This window comes from Anopheles coluzzii, chromosome 2, assembly GCF_943734685.1.
Source record: "Anopheles coluzzii chromosome 2, AcolN3, whole genome shotgun sequence".
NCBI lineage: Eukaryota > Metazoa > Arthropoda > Insecta > Diptera > Culicidae > Anopheles > Anopheles coluzzii.
In genome coordinates, this window is record NC_064670.1 from 47,161,655 (window position 1) to 47,176,241 (window position 14,587).

At 43.4% G+C, this 14,587-nt stretch overlaps 1 protein-coding gene across 10 annotated transcripts in view; it reads left to right on the forward strand.

The window, feature by feature from the left end:
• Positions 1-13,921, forward strand: part of LOC120948820 (mucin-5AC) — a 32,176-nt gene extending 18,255 nt beyond the window's left edge. For 9 of the 10 annotated variants that reach the window (XM_049605075.1, XM_049605080.1, XM_049605072.1 and 6 more), the window contains 8 exons: positions 28-205; positions 274-389; positions 476-855; positions 3,658-3,882; positions 5,715-6,164; positions 7,442-7,642; positions 7,716-7,829; positions 9,104-13,921. In XM_049605075.1, coding sequence (XP_049461032.1) covers positions 28-205; positions 274-389; positions 476-855; positions 3,658-3,882; positions 5,715-6,164; positions 7,442-7,642; positions 7,716-7,829; positions 9,104-9,543 — 2,104 coding nt within the window. In that variant the 3' untranslated portion in view covers positions 9,544-13,921. The remainder of the gene's footprint in view (positions 1-27; positions 206-273; positions 390-475; positions 856-3,657; positions 3,883-5,714; positions 6,165-7,441; positions 7,643-7,715; positions 7,830-9,103) is intronic. The other variant, XM_049605081.1, reaches the window with a different exon arrangement.
• Positions 13,922-14,587: the final 666 nt, after the last annotated feature.

Sequence of the window (14,587 nt, forward strand, 5' to 3'; positions counted from 1 at the left end):
GATAACCCTGTTATGTACACGGAGTAGACGAGGGGAGATGGCTCGTGTTGTGGAGCAGAAGATAAAGGCACTACGCGTGGAGAAGGAGAAGTTTGGTTTTGAACCGGAAGCAGGTGATGTGTCCCGGGCACAAGCTAACTCAGGCATCGACAATGCCTGGTACAAGGAAGTGCTGGAGCTGAGGAAGAAGGCTGGCGAGTACCGGGTAGGTGTTGATGGTACCATTTTCCACACACAGGTTCACATTCTCATTACGCTTGTCTGCTTTCTCAGAACCGTGGCTGGGGAGTGGAGATGAATCCCGATCTCTTTACTAAGCAGGTTGAGCTGTGGGACCAAGTGTCCCGCCGCAGCTCGCTGAGTGCACTTTCGTTGGCATCAAGCGTACGGTACAGTATCTCATTATGGCCACTGCAACTCGAAAAAAAGCGCATATGGTACATGTGTTTCATGCATTCCTTTATTTCCCCTCCAGGCCAATTACGAAAGAAGAAAAAGATAAGGAAAACAACAAAAAGAGCTCCCCAACCAAGCCACGGGGTGGCCGAGTCCCCGGTGGTGCTCGCCCGGTTGAAGCAAACAGGGCGGCATTGCCGGATGGGTTGAACTTCTCGGCAGCCGCTCGCAGCCGCAAGGACGCCATTCGCCATCATCTGGAGCGCACGACTGGGCCGGACGTTGAGGAGGGTGCCCTGTTGCCATCACCGACGCGCGAAAAGCTTATGCCGGCAATACCGCGCTCCAAAGCGGACAGTCCACAGCGTGGCAGTCCCCAGAAGACGGCGCTATCACGTCACGGCAGCCCGCAGAAGGGTAGCCCGCAAAAGAGCAGCCCGAAGAAAATGTCCAGCAAAGGTAGGTTATTTACCACTGACATAGAGCTTACCACTGAAAAGTATACAAATGGGATCGGATATCATAAGGTTTACGCCCTTACCTGCCTTTAACTGACCATCATGCTAAGGGTAAACCGATTAGTCACCATTAGCCAAACCCAAAATGAGTTACACATGCTTAGATTAGAGACACTGAGGTTCTCACGTCAAACGAAATGAAGCATCAGTTTTCATACCCGTTTCTCACACAGATACTGCTGATCTGTTCAGTTCCATCACATTTATATTCTTGGATGCTCTTTACAGGGTTTCTCGTGGTTTGTTGATGATTTCTCGTAATTTTTTGGGTTTGCTCTCAATTTGTTCATTGATCTCATAAACTTTTGGATCGTAGACTTCGTTGCAACGAAAATCAATATAATCGTGGGAAAATTCCAAAAAAATATGGGAACCATCCAAAAATACGCGTAACATCCAAAACAAAAAATAAAACTCTGTAGAAGGTTTCTGAAGGACTTTTTGCAGTTTTGATGATAATTTTTAAACGTACTCATGATTGTTTACTTTTCATTTTTTGGAACTTATGGAAAGATTTCGTCAAAGTGACGAAACGATTTCTTGGGGGTTTAAATCTGAATTTAAGTTTGCTACAAAAAAAAAAAATCAGAAAATTTAGCAAAACGCAAAGATGTTCTAGACGAAAAGATGTTGTTCAGATCGGCAACTTAACGTAAGCCTCGGCAAGAATGATTTTCCTGGATGTTCGGTCCCTGGCTGCAGCCTCCCATCCACGAAATGACCCGATTTCTGACAGATCTTGCTTCAACTAGTCCAGCCATCGAGCTCGCTGTGCTTCCTTGCGCTTTGTGCTGAACTGGGGGACACTGTAGTACGTTTTCTTAATAGCGCATGAGTCCGGAATCCACATAACATGTCCCAGCCATCGTATCCTGCCAGCCTTCGCTACCGTCAGGATGTCCGCCTCGCCGTAGAGTTTAGGAAGATCGGGGTTCATACTTCTCCTCCACATTTCATGCTCCACCAAAGACGGAGAATACGTCGCTCAAACACGTCCAGAGCGTTTGCATCCTCCGCTCGGATGCTCCAAGACCCGTCTCCATAGAGGACCACCTGGCGAATCAATGTACGATATATCTCATATTTCGTGGGTCTCGGAATCCGCTGGATCTCAGCAGTCAGTGAAGCTCATAGTGTGTACAATGTGTTTCCGGATTTAGATGCTGCTGTTAATGTCCGAAGATACGACAGTCCCAACCTGCACAACTCCTTTACCACCTCGAGGCTCTCGGCGTCAACTAATACACTGCTTCTCAGTTGGTCTGGGTCTCCAACAAGCAGGTACTTCGTCTTCTCATTCTTCTCCAAATCTTGCTGCTTCGGGTGTACGCCTTTCACACTTTCGTTGTTGTCTTAACGAAGATGTCGATATCATCCGCGAAGCCAAGAAATTGGAGAGCCCGGTAGAGGATCGTGCCACGGATGTCGTTGTCTATCCCCGCGCTATGAATGACACTTTCGGGATCTTGCGCTCTCGGCGTTTCTAGAGGATCTGCCGAAGTTACCATTCTGTACGACGGGAACGTATTGAGTAGGAATAGGGGATGGAGAGGTATTGCTCTAGAGTTATCGGATCGACCCCCGTATATGCGAGGTATTGCTACAGCACTGCCAACAGAACTCTATTGGTGTATTGGCATCAGTGCTGCAAAATGTCACTGTCAATGTCATAAAAAAATTTGACTGAAACAAAGTCCATATCAGCATCACGTACTCAATTGTGATAATCAGAGGTGATACTCAGAACGATTGCTGTGACTAATACATGCTCATGACATGTTTGCGACCATCGCTTGATCAGTCACTATATCACGACTTTTTTTTGCAGTGATCAATTTTGCAAAATGTCACTGACATAGTCATGACAAATTCTGGCTGAAACAAAATCATCTCAGCGTCACGAGCTCTACTGCGAAGATCAGAGGCGAGCCTCAAACAGTTGGTGCGACCATCGCATGCTTGGTGACATTGTGTGCAACCAACTCGTGTTCAATCACTTGGTCGCGATGTTTCCAGTCGGTGATCATCGCGATGGTCACGGGAGATATGCATTGCGTGCGAGTGGTTCCAAGAAACAAAATGAGCATGTTTTCTAGCTCTGTTTGACCCGACAGATAATCAAAACAGATAGAGGGAGAAAGCATGCTCATTTTGTTGCTAGAGCCCACGCGCCAAGTATATTCCAAGAATGTCGCGATTATCGCCGACAACAATGTCGTGACCAAGTGAGTGACCAAAAGATGGGTGCTAAACTAAAAGTCACCAAGCATGTGATTGATTCTCCAACTGTTTGAGTATAGTCACTGATCATCTCAGTTGTGTACGTGATCTGATTTGAGCTTCGTTTCAGTCATGAGTGTTGATGATTGAAACAGTGGCATTTGGCAGCACTGTTCACAGCCAGAAAAAATCATGATAATGCTTGCGCCGGCATTAAGCTAAGCTTGTCAGTCAGAGTATCGCGTTGAACTCAAGAATTCACATGTCGAGTTCAGCATGTCATGGCGCACTTTTATTGACTATCAGCAATGAGCATCAAGCTACCACGGATATGTTCATTGTTTTCGTTGGTGAAAATATCGTGATACTCATGACATTTTGCAGCACTGATTGGCATACATAGTTTTAAATAAAAAAATAATTATTTAAATGAACATTATTTGTTAAAAAGGAGCATCTAAATTATTTGAGTTTTTCATAGTTTTTATAACTTTGTTTTTCCCTTCTTTTGTTACACTCACAGGACGTTCCCAATCCGTAGGACCTGCCGTTGCCACCGACGGTACTGCACCGGTGGTTGCCGGTGGTTCGCCGAAGCGTCAGATCCGTTCTGGCAGTACCGTTGCAGCCTCGACTGCTTCATCGGCCGCCAAAACGCACAAGAAAACGCCGACCACGGCTACGGCACCGGTTATCGCGCAAAACCAGCAGTTGGGACCGCAACAACCCGAACGAAGACCACGCCCGAGTGAGTACCGGTAGTTTGGAAGTTCGTTGGACGGACGGACAACCGAATGTTGTGCTAGGTTTACGTTTGTTCTTCTGTTCCGTTTACTTCTGCTAGCTACGTTCCTTCCGTTTGCTATCGTTCAGTCAGATTTTTGATACTAGAAGTCCCGCCCCTCCTCCCACTTAGGATGTTAATCCACTTTTCTTCCTGCCCTGTTTCGCTGTTTCTCCCTTGGATTTCTTGTACCTGTTTTGACCTATCTTTCTGTGCAATAATTTAACGTGTATAACTACTTGTTTCAAACTAGAAACTGCATCACAACCATGTTGACGGGTGTAATCGTGAAGGTGATGTTTTGATGTGGTAAAAAAGAGAATTAAAAAAACGGTGGGAAACTTCATCAAGTTATCGAGTTGAAGATGCTGAAAGATTCATTTTTGATTCATTAAAACTTTGCCTTTGATTGACTTAGAAATAATTTCGATAACTTGGTAACTTCCCAGTAACTGCATTTATAGTACCATATTAATAGAATAGGCGTAAAACAAGATCATATTGCTACTGTTTTATTATACGTTTTCTTTATTTAAAAACGTCCCTGCAGCTCGTAGTCCTTTTTCTGTGGTATTTGGGGTTTAGAATAGAATAAAAACAAAAATGCATCTGATCGGCCAGAACTGAATGATGAAATATCTTTCAAATGTTCAAATGAATTTCTTGAATAGCATGGTAAAATCGCTGTAATCGTATGTTCCAAGCAGCAGTTTGGTCCGTGGACGCCAGATTGCTGCTTGAGGCAGAGAATTTTATATTGACCCACATGCTTTCACTGGGAGGGTTTTGGTTAGCTGATATAAACGTACATAGTGGCGCTAATGATGCAGCTGTATAGAACCATTAGTGGGTTACCATTAGCACGTCAGCAGAAGTGATGTTAGGCAATTTGAAATCTTATTACTTTCGTTGTATTTGTGTTTTCTCTGTGTGTTACGTAGTTAACAACCATTTTACGATAGTATTTTATAGAATAGTAACAACAGTGATGAATTTGATGAATGATGTTCGGCAGAATCTTACGTCAACCATGATAAAAACAACAATGGCTGGTATAATATTTTCCGAGCTACCAGGCTGCTCCATTGATATTAAGATTAGATTTATGAATTATATTTCTATGCGCTTCTAGAGGGATTTCGATTAATACCATGGTAATATCATCATATTACCAACATTCTCCCTAGTCAGATCTATCCTAGCTTATCACTCTAAGGTATCATACGTTCTCTCAATCATCATCCCTTTGTTCCCTGTCCCTCCCGTCTTACTTTGCCTTCGATGCAGCAGTTGAACCACATTTTATTCGGGCAGATCTACACCTACTCAACGAATATGACTATTGTGATTGACCTACACACACATACACACAAACCCACACATATACACAACAAAAGGCCGTAAACGTCCTATTGATGATGTCAAATTCTAGATCCAGGACAGTCATTAATCTTTCGATATTCATTCTTTTCTTTTCTCTTCCACAACGTTCCACATTCTGCCACCGTCACTGAACCCCGTTTATGTGTCCCTACCCACACCCACACATACACGATTCTCTTGTCGATATACCTTTCTTTCTTGACTCGTTTGGGGAATTTTGGGTTTGATCCCAAATATCCCGTCGGTCATATCGTCTTTTGTGTGTGTGTGTTTTTCGGTTTGTCCTTGCGCTCACCCGGTCACTTTCACTCACGCTCTTTCTCTCTCTCTCTCTCTCTCTCTCTCTCTCTCTCTCTTTTTTTTTCAATCCAAAACTATCTCTCTCTCTATTTTTTTTCATTGCTAACCGTCAGCATCCCTTTCCACTACCAATCATTCCCGCTCGAAGAGCAGCACCCTGCCCACGAGTCGCCTCCACGCTCCGCATTCCAGTACCCTCACGAACCTCACCAACAACAATCATCTTCCCAATGCATCACCATCATCATCCGCCGCCACAATGGCCGCGTCCATGATCGCGTCCACCACCAGCTCCAGCATGCCCGCCAACGCCGCCACCGCCGCCGCCCGCGCCAAGCTTACGCTTGCGACTGCCTCCTCCAAGCGGCAGCCGGGTGGTGCACGGTCGGTCAAACCGCCTACCAGCCTGGCAAGTGACTCCTCTGCCCCTTCGTCGGCGTCCAGCACGCTGAGGAAGAAGCAGAGGGTAGCGACGGTGCCTGAGGGCGGCGGTGGTACGGTGGGTGGACGGGGCAGCGGCAGCGCCAGATCGGTTGAATCGGACAAAAAATTACCCACCGGAAGTAAGTAGCTCTCGGCGAGGAGGATGAGGAGCAGTAGGAGAAGGAGGAGGAGTCGTGCCATTGAATCATTGTGTTGTCCTTTTTTTGACACGAACCCACGAAAACCCCCCTCTCTCTCTCGCTCTCTTCTACATTTGATCTCCGCCTGTTTTGCCATTTCGATCTCGCTCTAGCTATTTAAGGAATCTGTAACGTCTTTACCATTTGAAGATTCGTTTTCTTTTGTTTTTTTTTTTTTGTTTTTAAACCATACGTGTCCCATACATTCGCTCAACGAAACTCATGCAACGCGAGCTTTGATTTTAATACTGCTCTCGCACACACGTCACACACAAAAACGCAAAACAAATCACGAACGAGCGATATTGCGCTCCCATCGAGAGCAGTTTTACTGTTGGCCTTTACGCGTGTGTGTATGTGTGGTTTTGGTTTTGAACTAAAATGATCTCCGAAGTTCATAAATTGCGTGAGCAATGAGGGTGTTTTTAATACAACAAGACAATTGTTGCGGCCCACGTTTACGCTTATGTGCCAATGCGGAATTGTGTGTGCGTGTGTGTTTTCTTAGTGTGCCTTAATCGTTTTAGTGTGTGTGTGTGTGTTTCTATCTATCTTTGTGTTGTACATATCTTTCTCCTCTGTACCTCTAGTTCGAACCAGTACTAGTTAGTGACCCCTGTTCAAGTGTATTGAGTAGCTGTAGTAGGCGTTATTATGAACTGGGGTGGTTTTTCTTCCTTTTATCTAATGCTCTTTCTTTCTCTCTTTCGATCCTCCCTTAGATGTGTTTATACGTGTGTACCTACATATATCTATCATCCTCTGTAGCCGATGTTTAGTTTAGTTTCGCTGTACACATTTCTGTTTACTCTGCTTTTATTTTGTGTTGATGTTACGCTTCTTTTACTTTATTTTTAGTTTATTTATGTTTTTTTTCTATTCAGTTGTGATTCCCGGTATGTGTGTTTGTGTGTAGAGTGAAGAAAGCTTTGTTTTGTTTTTTTTTATCGCTCTGTTGTGTTTTATTTTATTTTTTTGTTTTTTGTTTGCCCTTCTTACGTCGGTAATTCCAACACACGTTTTGCGTTTTTTTTCTTATTCTTTTTCTTTTTCTTAAGTTAGAAACTGTAATCGTGAGCGTGTAGCTTGTAGTACGTACTGTACCGTAGTGAGCGTTACTAATCTCCTGTGGACGTGTGTCACTTCCGTGTTTTCTCCCCCCCGTAATTTCTGCACAATGTTGCACCATTCAACAATCCCTGGCATCATCTCTTTAGGCGTTGAGGATGCAGACAAGGAATCGGCTCCGACCGTGGTTCCACCACCGGAAATACTCGAGCAGATCATCAAGTCACCGCCGGAGCCCACACGCGTCAAGTCTCCGGAGCAGATCATCATGCGCTCGCCGGATCCAGTTAACTGGACGGTGCCGTTGGACACGGGAAAAACATTTACCGTAACGCAGAACGTCCGCGAAGGTAAGTGGCTACAGCGTTTAGATTTCACATGGTTATCACAGTTACAGGGTTTACTTTCTCGTTTATCTTGCAGGTGATCCTATGATTCGCCCGCACAGCGAAATTAAGGCTTCAACTCCAGTGGAGCAACCGCCTCCACCGCCACAGTCGGCGCCACCAGAGCTTTCTGAACAGTCTAAAATGCCTAGTAAGTAAAAGAATCTGGGTTTTATAGTCTAAAATAATTGGAAGATATTAGGTGCGAAGTTGTTAACCCCTCATAGATATAGACCCTCTTCTGCTAACCATGTGACGAACAGGTAGTCGCGGTACACCATATACGCGGTACCGCATGAAATAGGATTTGGAGATATGCGGTTTTCTAAATTTGGTCCTTTAACGATACTAGCCAGCTTTTTTACATGGAGTTTGACAGTTGGCGGGTGAAATAATCTCAATTTTAGCCCTACATTATTTTTGCCACAAAGCTAGAATTGGTTTCGAGTACCAGCTTGAAAAAATGTCATGGTCAAGGTCGTGTTTGCATTTATCCCAAGGTGCATTAAAGAAATCAGGTGATGGAATCTAGAATCAAAGTGTATGTAAACCAGGTGGTATCATAGCCTATTTTTTATAACCACAGCCTTTCTGGTAGCTTAACGGATACACAAACCACTCTTAACATCATCATTTATAAAAATCAGCCTTCTAAATGCCTTGGGATAAGCCCACCTGTATGTTATATCCACTTTGAGTGCTGCTTGAAAACTGCTATACAATGCAAATACTTTTAAAAGAGAACGGGCCCACTGTGTGTAAACTCAGATTAACATGTTTACTATTTATTGCGCAAAACGTACACTTAGTGTTCAGTTAAATTTTTTTTTAGTAAACTATGATGGATTCAAGTCATGAACAGGGGAACATTTCTTATTTGCATGATTTTACCAACATTCAGATTAGGCAGAAACTGTATCATATAATTTTAAGTCGATTCTTTGTCTAACGGACCATCAAACAATACGAGGAGTTAGGCAAAAACGGAGTGTCCGAACTTCAGTTTAGTGATTTTATATGTTATTTACATCGATTACGAAAAGAAATCAAATGGTTTAAAAAATCTTTTACATGAAGTGTATCACTTCTACTACACTGTACACTGGGAAACGTTAGAATATTTATATCGATATAACATCGAAAAACTCTGTTTACAAATTACATAAAATACAATAATCAGATAGTGTTCCAGATAGAATAGTCACATATGCTAACTCATGCAATATCAGTTTTCTATCCCAATGATTATGCCCTTCTCATTTAGCTGAGTTAACATCCCTAGACAATGTACAGTATAGCCAACAGTAGCCATGTTACGGAAAAACTCCAATATGTTTGTGGAATCCTTGAAATATCTTTATTTGTTGACGCTTGAAGAGGTTTTCATGAATTAATGAAATTATTCGTTCTCTCATTACATTTCAGACACCAAACTAGAACCGAGCTCGATCAAGGAGTCAGAAGATGAAGACGATGATTTGCCGCGCTCGAAATCATCCGTTGCTTCATCGGTCAATCCCACATCGATGGCAATCTCGGAGCCGATGACCGTTTCGCAACCGCCACCACCTTCCTCACAACCAACTGCCGCACTGGTTAAAGACGACGCTAAAGACGACGGGCCGGCTGGATCGGGCGGTACACAACCGACGGTTGGTACGGCTACAGCATCAGCGCCGGAACCAGTACGCTACGATAAGCCGGTGGCCGGGTCGACGCTTCGCTGCCTGGAGGATCCATCGTTCGAGTCGGACATCAATTCACCGCTCGCCAACCGTAACGTGGCGACGGAGGTGCTCGATAAGGCTCGCGATCGTTTCGATCGCTTCTGGGGTAACCCGAACGAGAAACCGGAGGAATCTTAAGCAGCGCTCAGAGAGCATTTCATTTGTCACAATTTGCTTGCCAGGGCAGATTTATGCCACTGAAGTAGGGCGGATCGTACGCTAGGCAGCGATCAGTATCTACAAGCCATTGCTTTAACGTAAGGTTGGAAAATGATACGATGAAAGTAAAATCGATCCAATGCAGCATCGAAAACAACCATAAGAACAAACAAAAAACAAACTGTTGCTAGCGCAGCCTAAGTGACATACACACACAGAGCCGAGCAGCTGATGCTTATGACACACGTACGTGACAGGGTAGCTCCGAAACACATTAGTAAAGCAAAACTCACTTATCAAAACTCTCAGCGTCCGCGTTGGAACACTATTTCGGTGTGTTAATGTGCTTTTTTCCCCGGTATTGTGGGGGGTGGGAGTTAAAGTTCTACCCCGGAGCTAATCTTTAGTATAATAGTCACCGCGAACTGCCATCGGGCAGGCACAGTAGTAGTATTGTTATTTAATGTTTAGGATAGTGTGCGTGCATCGATCCGTAAAGGGTAGTCCGATTTCGGACGTTCTTTTGCTTTGGTTTTTGTCATCATCATGAACCGTTTTTGTGTTTCTGCTTTCATCACTCATGGTAATATTTGTTTGAAAGATTCTATTCACCGTCTCAACAACATCATGCGCCCCAATCTCAGCACATGAACTTCAATTTGCTGATCACCGTACAACCAAGCACAGAGCAATACAGCAAAAACTCACTTACTCTCTCACTCTCAGGGAAGCCGTAAGAGTACGTTTAAGCAGCGTGTTCAGGAGGTTTCTCGTTCGAACGAAGTAGTGGACAGTTTGGAATGGGCACTCCCCGGTCGATCGTAGCATCGTACGATTATTGCACTGGGTTTTGTGGCGTCGGCTAACGAGTTTTCCTCTGCCACGAACAGTAGCAACATTTGATCGAAAATTGCAGTAATATCGCTAACTATCTCCAGCTTCAAATTGGCCATAGAAAGGAAAAAAACTACTCAAAACAAACACTCATTCCGTAACGACGTTCCAAGTGGCTTGCTGGCATGCGAACAGTGAGTCAACGGCCGGTTCACAGCTGCTGCAATTTCGCAGCCGCACAGCAACACCGACCCACGGCAATCGAGGAAAATACAATAATAAATAGAAAGGGGGAATTTAATTGCACTCAAAAGGTAAACAGTTGCAAACATTCGTACGCTGCTGATGGTGGTATCGGTTAAAACAAACAGTAAGCGTCGGATGCACCTTGGTTTTTCTATGCCACTGCACCGTTTTGCGTCCCACAAACGATGTCCCATCATAACGATTGGTACAAGGGAATAGGTACAAAATAGGGAAAACTGTATGCCTACTTTACTGCTCATGGGTGCAGTAAAACACCATTATAGGCTGGTGCGTTCCATTAAACCACCGGATAGCGGTGTGCCAACGGTGTCCGGGAGGCAACACAAATCCACATCCGTCTGCAGTTTTTTATGGAAGAAGCAAGCAAATTTTTGGGTTTACAAATTTTGACCATTCGCTTTTGGTCACGCGCTTTTTCTCCACATTTTGTGTGTAAGCGTAGTTATAGCGGTCGTTGTTTTTTTCTCGCTCTTCTCCCTCTGGGCTGTAGAGTTTTGTAGGCCTACCGGCGATCAATGTACTACGCAACTAGTAAACAATTCCAGCAACAAATCCATTCTAGCGTACAAGCCAGCTTTGCAGGAAGGTGCCAGCAAGAGAGAATCTCACGGCAAGGCACGGCCACGTCCATAGTTTGGTTTTTCGTTCAAACGCAACTACAGCAACCACGTCGGCAACAACGTCAGAATAGCTAGGAGATTAGCACATTAAACTATACACCTCCGTCAGACGATCGCTTCCTGCGTGGTGCGGGCAAACCGAACCTCCAAACTTGCAAACGTCCATTTTGTGGGACACATATACCGCCAGAGGGTCGTCTAGCGGATCCGCTCGAAACCATCCGCACCATGAACAAACAAAACAAAACAGCCATAGCGCGCTACAAGCAAAACAAGAAAAACATACCGTGCCATTTTTTATTTTTCGGGAAACGTTTTTTGCTGATTCTCTTCGTAGCATTATTACAGATGCAACCAAGCAATAGAGTATACATTTAGCTGAACAGGAGGATCATTCATACAAAAGCGCAAGCGTAAAGAAACAAGGTCAAACACAAAAAAAAACACACGAAGCCGATGGTTTGTGGTGAGGGTGGAAGAAAAAGTCACGTCCGAGTCTTGCAACCTCTTCAAACTGCATGATAGTACGATTTAAGCGAACAAAGCAACAAGAAAAAAAAAGAAACAGACGATTTTCACTATTTTTGCAGCTCCATTTAAATCGAACATCCGATTGCATAACTTTCAGCTAGTAAAATTTCATACATATACTCTCGGTATTTAATCGGTAAGGAGGAATAGAGAACAAGGAAAGGGAGACAGCATAAGGAACAATTAATATTTCCTTGGTTGAAAAAATCAAACTACGAAAGGAATGGAAACAGCACACTCCAGGGGGTAGCTAGGACGGTTTGGGACTGAACAGTTGTGAAGCCGTAATGCTGTGCTTGAGCTTAATGAACGTTCAATCGAAGCAGAACAAACACACAAACTCATTGGAAAATTTGAAAAGCACTTGCAGTTGACTTGAAAAGTCTATGAAAGGTGAGTTTGAAATTTCCAAAATTTCGAAACCGCAAGCAAAGGTTAAGAAGTAGAGAACAGTTTGAATACAATGCAATTATGATATTTGAACAATTAAACAAAACGATGACAAAACACCGAAAAAAATCATACAAAAAAAAACAAACAAAATCTTACAGAAATTGTACCGCAAAAGCTGCACTATATACACCTATATATGTAAGCTATATTTATCCCTGTTGCTATATCTGTTGGCTAACTGTGGTTTGTTTCTTTTTTCACATCCATATTTCTACGCTACTTATCGTTACGAGCGTGCGTGCTGAATACGTACTAGTGTTGAGCTTTGTATGGTTAAAGTGCATTGCGTTAGAGTGTGTTAGCTGCGCCAAAGCTTTGTTAGATCGATCGTTATAGACAGAGCAGGAATGCTGAGTGATCAATCCCGACATGTGCGTCGTCGACGAATGGGCGGGATGGTCACCTAGCACATGACCATTGTTTCATTGTCACATCTGTGCACGCTATTGACTAATGGAAGGTGATGATGGGCTAGGGGAAGGAAACTCAAATTACACCATTTACACATACACACAGACAAAGAAAAGATGAATCGATTAGGAATGATTTACGAACGATTGTGATTTGGGAAGGTGGGAAATTTATACGAACATTTTTTATAATTGGAAAGTCACTTTGGTTCCAACCCCAAGAGTCTGAACGGTCCCGCGAGGGATTCAATTGTGTCGAGGTTTGGGTAGAGAGAGAGAGAGAGAGAGATAAAAGGAGATAGGAATGTGCGACCATCCAGGCGAAGAGGTACGAGAACCGTCAAGAATGTGGCCGTGTTCGGTAGTACGTTTGGATTTCCTTTTTTCCTTTTCATTATTGCTTCGGCAGGCCTCGAGGGCAATGGTTTACCAAAACATTAAAAAAATAAATACTACTTTAAAGAACGTGTAATGTGCAAGGTATGCAATGTAACGAACAATGAAGAAAACCCAACATAATATTAATTAAAACAAATACTCGCTCTCTATCTCTCTCACACACACACAAACACACACTCTCTTTCTCTTTACGATGCTTAATGGTTAGAAGATGAACCGTGGTTAGTGTGTCAACGACAGGGACTGTTGTCGATGTAGTTGGTAGGTAGGTTGGTACGAGGCAGAACAGGTGCGGTAAAACGAATAAAACAAGTGCTTATTGCATGCGAATGAGCAATGCGAGAGGGTGTCATGGAAAATGGGAGAAACATAGTTTCTATAAGTGAGCGAGTCGTGATGGGGTAAGCTTAATAAGTGATAGCATTATGGATGCGTTACAGTTACCCGACATCTATTATTACGAAGACGAGAAGGACTACAACACTTACACATACACACAGCTACACATACAAAATACTTCCACGTGCTACAGCTTTTTGAATGGGATGGGATGGGTGGGTTGGATTGGCAAACATCCTCCCAAAGTCCAACACAACAATTTCAACAAACAACCAGCGGTACAGGAAAGGTACAGAACGACAGATGCAGACCAGTGACAGCATTAATCATTCATTTTCGTATATAACAAGAGAGAATGAAGAGAGAAAGAAGAGAGAGAGAGAGAGAGAGAGAGAGATAAAAAAGAAAACAGGAGTTACGATTACGTCAAGGGTAGATTTTAAAATTCAATACAAAATATTAAAGGAAAAAATGAACCATATATGGAATGATGGTTAAACAATACATCGATGACGTTGCTTTTTCTTGGCTCTACATTTCACCACCCGGTGAGGTAGAAGGCAAATGGGGCGGAGATCACAAATCCGAGTGGTATGTATCACATTTGATCGTGTTTTGTTTCAAATCGTTCGCTTATTTCCATCCGCTCTGCCAGTGGGCTTGTCACGCGCGTCGGTTGGGAGGGGAAACCATTTTTGTTAGCTTTTCTTTGAGAACAATTTTGTCCGACCTTGGATCATAACATGCTTGCGGTTTCGGTATGCTGCGTTTGACAGTTTTTGTAGATTTCATTTGGTCGGTTGAATTGCCAAGCGTGTGCCCTTTTTTCGTTGTTGTATGAACACAATCAATATTTGATGTCTTAATATTTAAACTGGTTCATGGCATTTGAATTGTTCGTAATGATTTATCGACCATGTTAAAGAGAGCGAGAGTGAAAGAGCAAAAGAGTGCTCGGAACGGAGCCCTAGCTTTCTGGCTAATTTTATAGAACATTTGTTCGTGTTTTTCTTTCTCAATTTCGATCAAATATAGATAATCGAAAAACACTTCTCGCAATCGACAGCACACTTTTCGCGTAGCTACAAAAACAACCCCGTTAAGCAAAATTCTACCTCAATGTGTTTTTCTTCTACTTCATGCTACAAAGGATATCTCACCTCACGCGGT